Raw genomic sequence first — 14,894 nt, forward strand, 5'->3', positions numbered from 1 at the left:
TCCTGCATATATAGGACCTTATCACCAAAGTATAGTTTACATCTTCCTTTCCAATTTGGATGCCTTTTATTTCTTTTTGCTGCTTGATTGCACTGGCTAGAATGTCGAATACAGTTTTGAATAACAGGCATTTCAGTGGTAAAAACACTCATCTTTGTCTTGCCTCCTGATCTTTGTGGGTGGGGGAAACCCTCAGTCTTTTGAGGCTCAGTCTGTTCTCTTCAATATTATACCTCATGAATTCTCCACTCTCCCCTTTCATGTTGCCAGGCACATGTTTACACAAGAATCTTGTCACACTTCAGGTAAATTTTACACCTTAAGATAAGTCTCTGAGTCAAAGGACGTGCACGTTTTTTTTTTTAATCTCAGTTAATTTTACCAAACCACAAAAGCTTGAACCATTTCATGTTTCTACCAGCAATGCACGAGTGCAGGCATCACCTTTTAAGAGAGCCTTGACAAACCAGAGTGTGGTTGTGTGGGCTTGGCTGGGATAGTAAAGAGTCTGGATACTGTCTTAGGGGTACAGAACCAGAGGGACTTCGGCTATTATTTTGGAGAAGTGGAGAAATGTAATAGCAGGCTGAAGCCATTTGGAAACTGTCAAGTAGAAAATGGACCACAGGGCAGAACTCTAACCAAAAGGGAAAAATTATAGGGAGATAGATTTTGATTCAGTGTAAGGAAGGAATGTCTAATAATTAGAACAGTCCCAGAACAGAACAAGCTTTCCCTGTAGTTGCTAGTTGGTGACAGTGATGACAATGACAACAATGATAATAATTTTCATTTATCCCATCATCTCCCTTTCTCTTGAGTCTCCTCTCCATCTGCATTTCAGCATCAATTTCCCATCTTAAAAATAAACCTTCCCTTGACCCCACATTCTTCTCCTACTACTTGCTGCCTCTCTCCTCCTTTGTATCCAAGTCCCTTGAAAAAGTGAGTCACCACATCCATTTCCGAGTCTCCATTCACTCCTCTGCTCACTCCAAACTGGCTCCCACCCCTGGAACTTCTATAAAGCCTCTCTTGTCAAGTAAACAACAACACCATCACTGAATCCAGTAGACGTGCCATGGACCTGATCTTCCTAGAATTCTCAGCAGCATCTGATACCAGTGACCATGCCTCCACTTTTCCCCTCACCTTCCCAAATGCACATTCTTCTGACTTTCTTCGGACCTCCATGTTTGCCCTTTCTGAGAATCCTTTGGTGACTTCTGTGCTTTTCACCACTTAAAGGCTAGAATTCCTCAGGGGTCTGTTCTAAGCCCTCTTGTCTTCTCATCTGCATCCTCTCTTGCTGGTCAGTTGCAGCTACTGCCATGGTTCTAGTTAACCATTTTTATGCTGGTGATATAGAAATCTACATCCCTAGCTCCAAATTCGCATATCCATCCATCAAGTAAGTATCTACATCTGTATGTCGCATAGACTTGTGCCTTTAGTGCCTTCAGTTCTGAATTCATCTTCCACCCTAGACGGGCATCTTGCCCCCTTCACTTTTCCTATCCCCAGTGAGTTCTACCACTCATCAGTGGCCAAGCCAGAGCACGGCGAACTGCCTAGTTTATCCCTTCCCTCATCCCCCCATCCATTCAGCTGTCGAATCTTATTGTTATGTCTTCCTAGCATTATTCAAAACCATCTACTTCTCTCATCTACCGCTGTTAACTCCTCATTCCAAATCACCATGAACTCTCACCTGGATGGCCTGATACTCTCCTAAATAGTCTCCCTCCCTCTGTTTGTACTCTTACCTCCTCCATTTTCTACAGTACTTTATGGGGAGCTTGGGCTCAATCACTTACTACTTACCTGACCTTGTGTAAGTGACTTAGCCTGTCTTTATTTTTTCTTTAATTTTTGGTGCAGTGGATCTCCACTGCTGCACCATGGCTTTCTCTAGTTGCAGTTCATGGGCTTCTCACTTTGGTGGCTTCTCCTGTAGCGGAGCACAGGCTCTAGGTGCACGGGCTTCAGTTGTTGCAGCATGGAGGCTCAGTAGTTGTGGCGCACGGGTTTAGTTACTCCTGGCCCAGGAGTCGAACCTATGTCCCCCGCATTGGCAGGTGGATTCTTATCTACCGTACCACCAGGGAAGTCCTACTTAGCCTTTCTGAGTCATCGCTTCTTCTTCTATACTTAGGGGATATTAGAATTATATTGGGCTCCCCTGTTGGCTCAACTGGTAAAGAACCTGCCTGCCAATGCAAGAGATGCAAGAGACGTGGGTTCAATCCCTGGGTCAGGAAGATCCCCTGGAGAAGGAAATGACAACCCACTCCAGTATTCTTGCCTGGAAAATTCCATGGACAGAGGAGCCTGGTGGGCTACAGTCCACAAGGTTGCAAAAAGTCAGACATGTCAGAATTATATTGGCCAGGGTTTCTAGTTCTAAACAACAGAGTCTACTCTGCCAAGTTTAAGAAGATTGTCTAGAAAAGGCAAATCTATAGAGGCAGGGTATAAGTTAGTGTTTGCCTGGATCCAGAGGGTAGGAATGGGGTGTGAATGCAAATGGGAATGAGGGATCTTATTGGAGTAATGAAATATTCCAAAACTGAATTGTGATGATTGTTGTCCATCTTGCAAATTTATTTAAAAAAATCATTGAAGTATATGCTTAAAATGGGTGACTTTTATGATATAATAAATTATACCTCTGTTGGATTGCAATAAACTGTGGAAAATCCTGAAAGAGATGGGAATACCAGACCACCTGACCTACCTCTTGAGAAACCTTTATGCATGTCAGGAAGCAACAGTTAGAACTGGACATGGAACAACAGATTGGTTCCAAATAGGAAAAGGAGTGCATCAAGGCTGTATATTGTCACCCTGCTTATTTAACTTATGTGCAGAGTACATCATGAGAAACGCTGGGCTGGATTAAGCACAAGCTGGATGACACCACCCTTATGGCAGAAAGTGAAGAGGAACTAAAAAGCCTCTTGATAAAAGTGAAAGATGAGAGTGAAAATGTTGGCTTAAAGCTCAACATTCAGAAAACTAAGATCATGGCATCCGGTCCCATCACTTCATGGCAAATAGATGGGGAAACAGTGGGAATAGTGGCTGACTTTATTGTTCTGGGCTCCAAAATCACTGCAGATGGTGACTGCCGCTATGAAATTAAAAGATGCTTACTCCTTGGAAGGAAAGTTATGACCAACCTAGACAGCATATTAAAAAGCAGTGACATTACTTTGCCAACAAAGGTCTGTCTAGTCAAGGCTATGGTTTTTCCAGTGGTCATGTATGGATGTGAGAGTTGGACTATAAAGAAAGCTGAGTGCAGAAGAATTGATGCTTTTGAACTGTGGTGTTGGAGAAGACTTTTGAGAGTCCCTTGGACTGCAAGGAGATCTAACCAGTCCGTCCTAAAGGAGATCAGTCGTGGGTGTTCATTGGAAGGACTGATGTTGAAGCTGAAACTCCAATACTTCGGCCACCTCATGTGAAGAGCTGACTCATTCGAAAAGACCCTGATGCTGGGAAAGATTGAGGGCAGGAGGAGAAGGGGACAATAGAGGATGAGATGGTTGGATGGCATCACTGACTCAATGGACATGAGTTTGGGTGAATTCCAGGAGTTGGTGATGGACAGGGGGGCCTGGCGTGGTGCAGTTCATGGGGTCGCAGAGCCAGACATGACTGAGCGACTGAACTGAACTGAAAGTTGTTTAAAAAATAAAGGAAAAAGGAGATTTTAAAAGGACATTAGGTAATTCATACAGTCTCTTGGTAGACCAAAAACCTGGCTTGCTGAAACAATGCACAGCTAGGAACAACACCCAGAGAACAGGTACTGTTCCAGAGAAAAGACTCTGCCAGCCACTGCCAAGCCATAGGTAGAAATTCATGCCAATAGTGTTTGAGTGCCAGAATCTTAGTCACTGCCATGCCCCAGTGAGCTCAATCAATGCCTGGGGCCACATCTCCTATAGGAGGCTGAATAATGACCCCAAAGCTATCATGTCCTAATCCCCAGAATTTACAACTGTTACCCTGTTTGGGGAAAAGGTCTTTATAGATGTGATTAAGTTAAGGATTTTGAGATGGTGAGATTATCCTGAATTAGGTAGGCCCTACATGCCATCATATATGTTCTTGTAACAGAGAGACAGAGGGACTTCCCCGGTGGTCCAGTGGTCGAGCGTCCACCTGCAAATGCAGGGGACACAGGTTTGATCCCTGTTTCAGGAAGATTCTACATGCTGCAGGGCAACTAAGCTTGTGAGCCACAATTACTGAGACTGTGCTCTAGAGCCCTTGAGCCACAGCTACTGTGAACCCCTCATGTCCTAGAGTCTGTGCTCTGCTACAAGAGAAGCCATTGTCTTGAGAAGCCCATGGACCGCAACTAGAGAGGAGCCCCCACTCTTTGCAACTAGAGAAAGCCCGTGTGCAGCAAAGAAGACCCAGCACAGCCAAAAATCCAAAAGTTTTTAATTAAAACTTAAGAAAAAAGACAGGAGAGTTCATGCACACATACATACACACATACAGGAGAAAGGTTCATGAAGGTGAAGCGGAGAGTCAGGGATGCAGGCCTTGAAGACTGGTGTGATGTGACTACAAGCCAAAGAATACAGGCCACCCCCAGAAACTGGAAGCGAAAAAGTCTTCTCCTCTAGAGCCTCTGGAGGGAGCATGGCCCTGCTGACCTCTCAGTTTTGACCTAGTGATACTGATTTTAGGTATCTCCAGAACTTGGAGAGAATAAATTGTTGTTTTATGTTACCAAGTTTGTGGTTGGATTGTTCCAGCAGTGACGGGAAATTAACAACTGAGAACAAGTGGAGGCAGGAGAACAAGTGGAGGCCCACATGCTGCTTATTTAAACATTTGAAAGTCATAACAGACTTTCTGGGCATTCCCTTATGTGCTTTTTATTTTTGCTTTTTCCTTGCTGCTTTTAATATTTTTTCTTTGTATTTAATTTTTGATAGTTTGATTGATATGTGTCTTGGCATATTTCTTCTTGGGTTTATCCCATATGGGACCCTCTGTGCTTCCTGGACTTGATTGACTATTTCCTCTCCCATGTTAGGTAAGGTTTTGACTATATACTCTTCAAATATTTTCTCAAATCCTTTTTCTCTTCTTCTTCTGGGAGCCCTATAATTTGAATGTGGTGCATTGAATGTTGTCCGAGAGGTCTCTGAGACTATCGTCAGTTCTTTTTTTCTTTCTTCTGTTTCATGCCAGTTACTTCCATCATTCTATCTTCCAGCTCACTTATCTATTCTTCTGTCTCCTTTATTTTGCAATTGATTCCTTCTAGTGTATTTTTAAAGACATTTATTTACTTTTGACTGCACTGGGTCTTATTGCTGCTCGGGGGCTTTCTCTAGCTGTGGTAAGCTAGTCGCTAGTTATACTCTAGTTGCCATGAGCAGGCTTCTCATTGCAGTGGCTTCTCTTGTTGCACTGGCTCTAGGGTGCACTGGCTTCCGCAGTTGTGGTGCGTGGGCTCAGTAGTTATGACAACCAGGCTCTAGAGTGTTGGCATCAGTACTTGTGGCCCACAGGTTTAGATGCCCTGTGGCATGTGAGATCTTCCTGGACCAGGGATTGAACCCATGTCTCCTGCATTGGCAGGCGGATTCTTAACCACTGGACCATCAGCGAAGTCCCTGAGCCTTTAAAAGTAGGGAATTTCCTTTGGCTGGTCCCAGAAGAGAGGTCAGAGATTTGAGACATGAAAACATTGTGCCATCGCTGGCTTGAAGATAGAGGGGAGCCACACAATAAAAAATGCAAGTGGTCTCTACAATCTGAGAGTGGCCCCTGGCGAGCAGAGCTCTGAGTTCCATGATGGCACAGAATTGAATTCTACCAACAGGGAGAATGAGCTTGGAAGTGAATTTTCTCCCAAAGTGAGAACTCAGCACAGCATAATGCTTTGATTTCAACCTTGTGAGACCCTGAGCAGAGAACCCAGCCATGCCAGGCCCAAACTACTGACCTACAGAACTGTGAGCTAAGAAGTGGCAGTATTTTAGGTGAGTTTGTAGTAATTTGTTATGCAGCAATAGAAAACTAATACAGTCCCACAGGTTCCTTACTCCATAGAGAAGCTCACAGCTAGCAGAGAGCCAGGGCGGGATCTCTAAACATGGGGTCCAGGAAGTGGCCCCTATGGTGTCAGTCAAGGCTGGTATCAGCCCCATACATTCCTTCAGATGAATTCTGCTCATGCTCACCACCCCATGTTATTTCCTGTGCACCAAAGCATTGTTGCATGGTGCATATGTTTGAAAAGCTTGAGTCTCACGCCTGTGTCCTAGCTGCAAGGGATGCTGGGAAATTAAGTTGTGACATATAGTCAAGAAGTGGAACCCATTACCTGGGAATTTCCCAGTAGTTACGCTGTTCAAATCATGGTTACACATTATGAGGACCAATTCTGTAGGGTTATTTACAAGGATCAAACAGGCTAATACATGTCATAAGCTAAGAACAGAATCTGGCCCACGCTAAGCACTCAGTAGTACTCAATAGGTGTTGCCATATTGAAAGTAGAATGCTTTCTTTAAAATGAAATTATTAACCCTCAGTATGAACTCTGAATCTATAAAACCCTTAATGTTTCCTTTATGGTTGGAATTTTTCATAATAAAATGCTGACAGTGGGGTAGGAAACTCTTCTTCATTTCTCAGTGTTCTCAGGATGAAGTCCAAGCCTGTTCCCAGTTGGATTCCTGCTGGCTTCTCTAGTTCCACTTCTCTGGCATTTTGCACACCAGTCAGTTGACATGTGTAGTAGTGTGAATAATCTATGTAATCTGGTCCTTGCTCTTCCCAGCAAGGTGTTCAAAACCCAGCGGGGCTGGGAGATCTCTACCCTGGTGGGAAGCGGGGCTCGAGTGTGGTGTCCAGAAGCCTGTCGGTACGTGATAGCCGGTCCACAGAGAGGCCTCTGCCATTCTGCACTGAAATGAGAAAACCAGGACAACAGGACAAGCTCTTCATAAAGTGAAAATCATTCACTTAAAAAAAAAAATCATTCACCATTTTTTTTTTTTTTGAAGACTCTGTGCTTCTAGCTTTTTTAATGTTTTGGTTTAGACATTAGTGAAGGGAAGCTGAAATGTGGTAGTAGTCGAGGTGTTTTAATAGTTTGACATAGTTAACAATGCTGCGTTAGTTGGCAATCTAGCCTCTTCTTGGTCTTTTATGTTGATAAAAAGCATCATCATCCACCAAGAAACCTAGAGTCATCTTTGCCTTCTAGAAAATCTGTCATTTTTACCTCTAAAACATAGCCTGTTTGCTCACTTCTCTCCAGCTGCACTGCGCCATTCTAGTCCAAGTCACCACCTTCTCTCCTCTGGGTGGCTCCAACAGCCTTCTTACTGGTCCCATCACTGCCCCTTTTGCCCCCCCAACAATCTACAGTCTGCACAGTGGCCTGACAGTGCTTTTAAAAGCGTGAATCAAATGGTTTCACTCCCTTGTATAAAACTTTCTAGTGGCTTCCCATGGCATTGAGAAACAAAACCCAACCCTGGCCCCTGCCTACCTCTGTCCTCAGCTCCTGCTCCTTCCTTCTCACTCACCAGGTTCTGGATCATGCTGACCTTCTGACTGCTCCTCTTTTTTGCTTCCATTCATTTGTGTTTGCTGGTGTCTAGGCCTCATATGTAAGGTGGCTCAATTCTTCTCCTGGAGGGGGTCTCCTCCTGCAGTGGGTCTTCTCTGGGCCTTCCCATCCCTGTCGCATCACCCAGCGGCCCGGGGTGGGTCGAGAACATGGCAGATATCGTCATGTTTCTGTCGCCCTCAAGTGGCAGGGGCCATGCCTGAGTTGGATTTGCCCCTCTCTGGCCTCTGGTGACTCTTTCCGCCTGTGCGGTGGACTCACTTCCATTCAACAAGAGGAAACCCAGCAACACAAGTGTGTGGTCACCCTCCAGTAATGGGCAGCCAGCCAGGAGCTACATTTAATGATTGCAAATTAGCACAACAGCACCATCTCCATGGTGACAGATAGCCTGAGGCTGTGCAGGACAATGTCGCCTTTGCTATTGGCCTGGGTGGAGGCTAACTTGAGGGAGAAGAAGCAGTTGTGAGTAGAGTTTGTTCTCCTGTTTCTCTCTCAACCTTCCCTGCTCTTCTGTATTTATTGGGAAAGCTTCTGAGAGGACTAGTCTCTAGTGAAGAGGGAAATCTTCCCAAGAAAACACCAGTATCTTACTTCTCTGCTTTAAATCTTCCTCTCAAATCATTCAGAATAAAATCCAAATAACTCAGAGTGGGCCTTCAAGGACTTGCATAATCTGTCCTCCCATCTCCACCCAGGTTACCTCTCCTTCAATGCGTTGCTCACTCTGCTTCTTCCACTCTGACCTCCTTGCTTTTCCTTGAATACCCTATCAAGTCCTCACCTCAGGGCCTTTGCACTTCCTATTCCCTCCATCAGAAACACTCTTCTTCCAGATATTTCGTGACTTGTTCGCTTTCTGTGGGCAGATCTCAGCCCATATGCCTCTATCACACACATGCTCATTCTCTGTCCTCTTCCCTAATTTATTATTCTTCATAGCACTTAACACCGTCAGACATTTTATTATGTTTCTGCATTTTCATATCATGTCTCTTTCCTCCATTAAAATATAATGCAATGAGTTGCCAGAACTTTGTTTCACTGACTGTTATTAATATAATCTCTATTATATTAATCTTTACAGAGTTTGACTCATAGTAGATACTCTAAAATTGGGGGAATGGGGACTTTTCTGGTGGGCCAGTGGCTAAGACTCTGTGCTCCAAATGCAGGGGGCTCAGGTTCAATCCCTGGTTGGGGAACTAGATCCCACGTGCCATAACTGAGAGCTTGCATGCTGCAAATAAAGATCCCACATGCCACAACTAAGACCTGATGCAGCCACATAAATAAATATACAAAATGAAATAATAACATTGAGGGAATGAATAAACAATGGAGAAAGACAAAATGATGGGAGGCTCATCCCAGCCTCCATCATCATCCTTCACTTGCCCTGGTCAACTCAGAAAGACAAAGAAGAGCCTGGTGAATAGGAAGAATGGTTGGCTAAATACTGAGGAGACCCAGTGCCTGGGCTTTCAAAGTCTGACAGATAACTACTTTAGCGGTATGGTTTGTGGGTTAAGAACATTGGTTTTGGATTGAAATGTGGCTCAGACGGTAAAGTGTCTGCCTACAATGTGGGAAACCTGGGTTCAATCCCTGGGTCGGGAAGATCTCCTGGAGAAGGAAATGTCAACCCACTCCAGTATTCTTGCCTGGAAAATCCCATGGACAGAGGAGCCTGGTAGGCTACAGTTCATGGGGTCGCAGAGTCGGACATGACTGAAGCAACTTAGCAACTAAGCGACTTCACTCACTCACTTTCTAACTGGATGACTTTTAATAATGTAACTCCATCTTTCATAGCTTCCATTTCCTTATCTGTGAAATAATGAAGAGAATACTTAAGTCCCAGCACATCAAATGAGATGATATAAATAAAGCTAACAGTAGAAAGAAGTTATCTTTATTGTCATTCAGGTGTTTGAATCTCAGTTTTCCTGGAGTGTAGTCATCATTATCCCATTCTTCCTATCTCATTGAGGCCAGAAGATGAAACAGAGTCTTGGAAAACCAGGCGCTGATTCTCAGAGGCACTTTTTGTTGAGAATACCAATGTCCCAGCCTTGACAATAATTTGGGGTGGAGTCGCCACAGCCCACGTGGTGGTTTGAGACAAACCAGGGATAGACCTGTAGCCTTCAGAAGTCCCTGGAATACCTGGCTTTTGGAAAAACCTGTAGTGGCTATTTGGTTTTTGTCTGTCTCTTCCTTCCACCCACTTTTCCTACTTCCTCTGGGATCCCCTGGAGTAGAAAATGGTAACCCACTCCAGTATTCTTGCCTGGAAAATTCCATGGACAGTGAAGCCTGGCGGGCTATAGTTCACAAGGTTGCAAAGAGTCAGACATGACTGAAGCAACTTAGCATAGCACAGCACAACCATCAGAGTCTTTGCTGTGAATTTTTTGCCAGAGCTATCAGAAAAGACTTGTTTGTTGCTCTGGGGTTGCTAAAAGGGGAGGATGTGGGGATATGAATGTGACATCTAGCTACATAGAGAGCCTATTCAAGAAATAGAGCCAAGATGTGGGGAGAGAAATATAAATGGGGCAAAAAAAAAGTGTGTGGAGAGAGACCCAGCCCCCACAATTTCACAAAGCTTGAACTTTTATAACCATCCATGTCTGAGGACAGCTCCGTCTCTTCCACTGCCCAGTTATGTGAGAATAAATCCCCCTATGTGGCTTGGTGGCTAACATGACTTAGGTTTCTGTCATTTAGTAGCCAAACAATTCTGCCTAACACAGTCCTATTCAGTATCCTCTTCACGCACTCCCGCACTCCCGGAGCCCTGGAATCTGGAGCTACTCGATCTTGCCTGTGGATACAGCCCTTGCCTTTGATTCTAAATCTGAACCCAGTTGTGAGGGACTGTGAGATGCTGATCAGCCTCTTGTCTTATTTCCTCTATTGCCTGCCTTGTACCTCCCTGTCTTCTTTCATTATCCCGACTCTTTGCCTTTTCAGCCAGAGAGTAGACAGCCTCTGAACCCAGGACCTCAGGACCAGAATCCTCCCCCTGTTGCTATATATATCCTGAGTATTACCTAAAGCTGTTTGGATTTCCGCCTCTGGTCCACATTATTTGATGTCAACTACCTCCCCCCAATCCCTGTGCATCGTGGGTCTACCCATTTCGCAGATGGCCTAGCTGCAGTTATATCAACTTGAGGCCTCACAGTACATTGTAAGGCAGCATTTTCCAAGCTGTGTTCTATGGCAAGGGTCCCCAAACCCTGGGCCACTGACCCATACTTGGTGTGGCCTGCTGGGAAGTGGGCCGCACAGCAGGAGGTGAGCTGTGGGCCAGTGAAGGAAACTTCATCTGCTGTTCTCCATTGCTCGCATTACCACCTGAAACACAGCCTCCCACCCCGCACACCCACCCCCCATCCGTGGAAAATTGTCTTTCACAAAACGAGTTCCTGTGCCAAAAAGGTTGGAGACAGGTGTTCTATGGGGCTTCATTCAGTGAGATGTAAATAACTATATGGTTAACACAGACGTGGGAGAAAGCAAAGCCAGAAATACTTTTTCTTCAGTTTTATATTTTAAAATATAAACAGTGGAGAAGCATTTTATGTGGGGGTTATCTTGAAAGTCAGCACTTAGGTAAAAATTGTGTCTTGTTAAAGTTGCCTGTGGTAAATCCTTGAATTGTCCACTGCTATTGCTGCTGCTGCTGAGTCACTTCAGTTGTGTCCAACTCTGTGTGACCCTATGGACTGCAGCCCACCAGGTTCCTCTGTCCATGGAATTCTCTAGGCAAGGGTATTGGAGTAGGTTGCCGTGCCCTCCTCCAGGGGATCTTCCCAACCCAGGGATCAAACCTGGGTCTCCTGCATTTCAGGGAGATTCTTTACTGCTGAGCCATCAGGTAAGACCCTAAATTGTCCACAATGCATAGCAAACAGATCTTCTACCTCCCCACGAGTTCATCAGAGCCAGTTTTCCCTTCAGCTCTGGAACAAGCTGCTGTTTTTTGAGTTTTGCTCTCAGTGAAAGTGAAGGAGTTGGCTTATTTTAGGGGACATTTTGGGTGGAAAACATTCACAGGTAGAGTGGCAAGATGCTCACTCTTATGAGAAGCATGTGGGAACAGAGACTGAGGGAACCCCATCACGAGCTTAGTCCTGGGCACCCAATTGTTGACTCATTGCACTGTTTAAATTGTGCTGTCTCCACAGATGTATAGAACAGTCTTTTGGACTGTGGGAGAAGGCAAGGGTGGGATGATCTGAGAGAATAGCATCAAAACATGTACATTACCATATGTGAAACAGATAGCCAGTCCAGGTTTGATGCATGAGACAGGGTGCTCAGGGCTGGTGCACTGGGATGACCTAGACGGATGGGATGGGGAGGGAGGTGATAGGGAGTGTCAGGATGGGGAACACATGTACACCCATGGCTGATTCATGTGAATGTATGGCAAAAGCCACCACAATATGGTAAAGTAATTAGCCTACAATTGAAATAAATAAATTTAAATTAAAAAAAATAAAGTAAATAAATTGTGCTCTCTCTCCATGCTCCTGTGGATCATGTACAGCTGAACTTGCGGGAATTAAATGCTCTTAAGATAAAATCCCACCATATGAAAGAAAAATATTTATCATTGTAAGGTGTTCTCATAATAATCTGTTCTTACATATACAATAATCTGCTTTTAAGACATTGTGTGCTAGACCCAAGAATACCGGGAAACCGCATCACAGTGTGGAACTGTGACATGTGATCTATGTATTGACTCATAAGGGAGCATTTGCTAACTATGTTCTTTATTATCTGTTCAGTGATATCTGGTCTAAGTAATATGTTTTATTTTAGAATTTTAACATACATGCTTATTATCTATTGAATAGTAAACATATGACTCAAATAATGATATTCCTGGTAATATTATTAAAAAGAAGAACTAACACTTTGGCCTGGCCATATGTTGAGTATTTTTCACAGCCGTTTTACATTTTATTAATTCTTTTCATTCTCACAACTATTATCCCCATTTTACAGATGAGGAATCAAGGCTCAAAAAAGTGAAGGATATTTGAACCCACATTTCTAAATCTCAAATCCAAGCTTGGGCATGGTTACTTTAAAAGTCAAAGGAGAGAGTGTTTGTGAAAGTACCTATTATATTCAAAAAGATTATTTTTAAAAAAGAGCTATCATTTGTGAAGCTAGGCATCGATAAGGGCTTGTCAGGCCTTTTCTTGTGTGATTATCACAACAGTGCTATGCACAGATGCAGAAACCGAGCTCTGAGAGGTTAAGTGACTTAATCAAGGAAACTTAGCCAGGCTTATGAAATAAGTTGCTTTAACCTTTAACTGGTAAACTACACTGTCTCCCTAATACATTCAAGTTATCATCATCACCACCATCATCACAGAGAGCAAGGGGGCTTTAGCCACTAGGGAATTATGAGTCAAAAGTCAAACACTTCACTGGTGGCGCAGTGGATAAGAATCTGCCTGCCAATGCAGGGGACATGGTTCAATCACTAGTCTGGGAAGAGTCCACATGCTGCAGAGCAACTAAGCCAATGGGCCACAGCTGCTGAGCCCACGAGCCACAATTGCTGAAGCCCATGAGCTTGTGCTCTGCAACAATAGAAGCCAGTGCAGTAAGAAAGCCTGCTTGCAGCAATGGAGACCCAGCACAACCAAAAATAACAATAAAATAAATTATTTTTAAAAATCACAATGAGTTAATCACTCACTAGGATGCCTATACTCCAGAAGACAGACACTATCAAGTAATGATGAGGATGTGGGGAAAATGGAACATACATTGTTGGTGGGAATACGAAATGGTGCAGCCACGGTGAAACACAACTGGGCAGTTTCTCAAAAGGTTAAAAATACAGTTTATCGAAGGATCCAGCAATTCCATTCATAGGTACATACCCAAGAAAACTGAAGACATGTTCATACACAAACATTCTTAGCACATCATTCATCATAGCCTGAAACTGGAGACAACCCAGATTTCCACCCCACAGTGGTATATCCATATAATGAAGTATTACTCAGCGAAAAAAGGGAATGCAGTAAAGATACATGTTCCAGCATGGATGAACCTTGAAAACACAATGCTAAGTAGAAGAAGCCAGACACAGAGGACCACATATTGCATGATTCCATTTATATGAAATATCCAGAATAGACAGATCCATAGAGACTGAAAATACAATAGTGGGTGCCTAGAGCTTCAGGGAAACAGATGGATGAAAGTGATTAAGGGATGTGGGAGTGGTGTTTTTGAAGTGATGAAAATATTCTGAAATCGATTACGGTGATGGTTGCACAACTCTGACTATACTAAGAATTACTGAATTATACACTATAAATGAGTGACTTGTTTGGTATGTGAATTATACCTCAATAAGATTAAAAAAAAAAAAAATCAAAGGTCTTCTTGACACCTGGGAGGGCCTAAAGTGAATTTACAGGTCTGATCCTATTCCTCCCTGAAGTGGTGATGACTCACATAGATGCCAGCCTTATACCAGGCGCACCCTGAATCCTTGATTCCTCTGCTGGAATCCAGGGTGTTCCCCTGCATTTTCCCACCTTCCCCGGGCATGCCCTGGCCCAGCTTGCCCCAGCAGGCCTGGGTTAGAACCCAAAAAGTGTCACCCTCCCTTCCCATGGTTTCTTCTTGCAGCTGACTTGCACTGCTTCCTCTTGCCTGCTGCTTCCTCCCTCAACTCCTACTCCTCTGCAGCTGGCTGTCAGCCTCACATCTCAGATTTTAAAACCTCAAGGAATTCAGGATGTGCCCCAGAAGCTGAACCCTGAGGTTTTCTGTGCTGCTAGCCACTGCAGAGACTTAGGGTCATCCCCATACCCTACTTACCCAATGTAAGAAAAGAGCACCACGTGGAAGAACCATTTAATGGTGCCATAAGTCTTGCTTTGGATCCGGATGATTTTGTCTGTCTCATACTGGAAAACATCATTCCAGCTGCAGCAGGCTGTCATGGTGAGAGGCTCACTCTCCACTCAGGGCTGGACCAGGGCTCAACCCTCCCAGTTCTGGCCACAGCAGACCCTCCAGGACGAGGAGAGTGAAATGTCCGGATTCTTAGCAGAAGGCTTTGAGTTCCTCCAATGACGGCAGAGAGGGGGCGGGTCCTGGCAATGGCCCCAGAAGTGCCAGGGAATAAACAAGTAAAGCTAAGTGCTATGGATGTCCACGCCCCAGCCGGCCTCCCCCAGATTCCTGCACAAAGATGGTGTTCAAAGGAAGGGCATTT

At 44.3% G+C, this 14,894-nt stretch overlaps 1 protein-coding gene across 1 annotated transcript in view; it reads right to left on the reverse strand.

Annotated features, from left to right (window-relative positions):
• The window catches only part of P2RX7 (purinergic receptor P2X 7), a 54,202-nt gene extending 39,583 nt beyond the window's left edge, over positions 1-14,619 (reverse strand). Inside the window, exon 1 of the mRNA XM_052655049.1 lies at positions 14,495-14,619. Within this exon, the coding sequence (XP_052511009.1) occupies positions 14,495-14,619 (125 nt within the window). The remainder of the gene's footprint in view (positions 1-14,494) is intronic.
• Positions 14,620-14,894: the final 275 nt, after the last annotated feature.

This window comes from Budorcas taxicolor, chromosome 17 (assembly GCF_023091745.1).
Source record: "Budorcas taxicolor isolate Tak-1 chromosome 17, Takin1.1, whole genome shotgun sequence".
NCBI lineage: Eukaryota > Metazoa > Chordata > Mammalia > Artiodactyla > Bovidae > Budorcas > Budorcas taxicolor.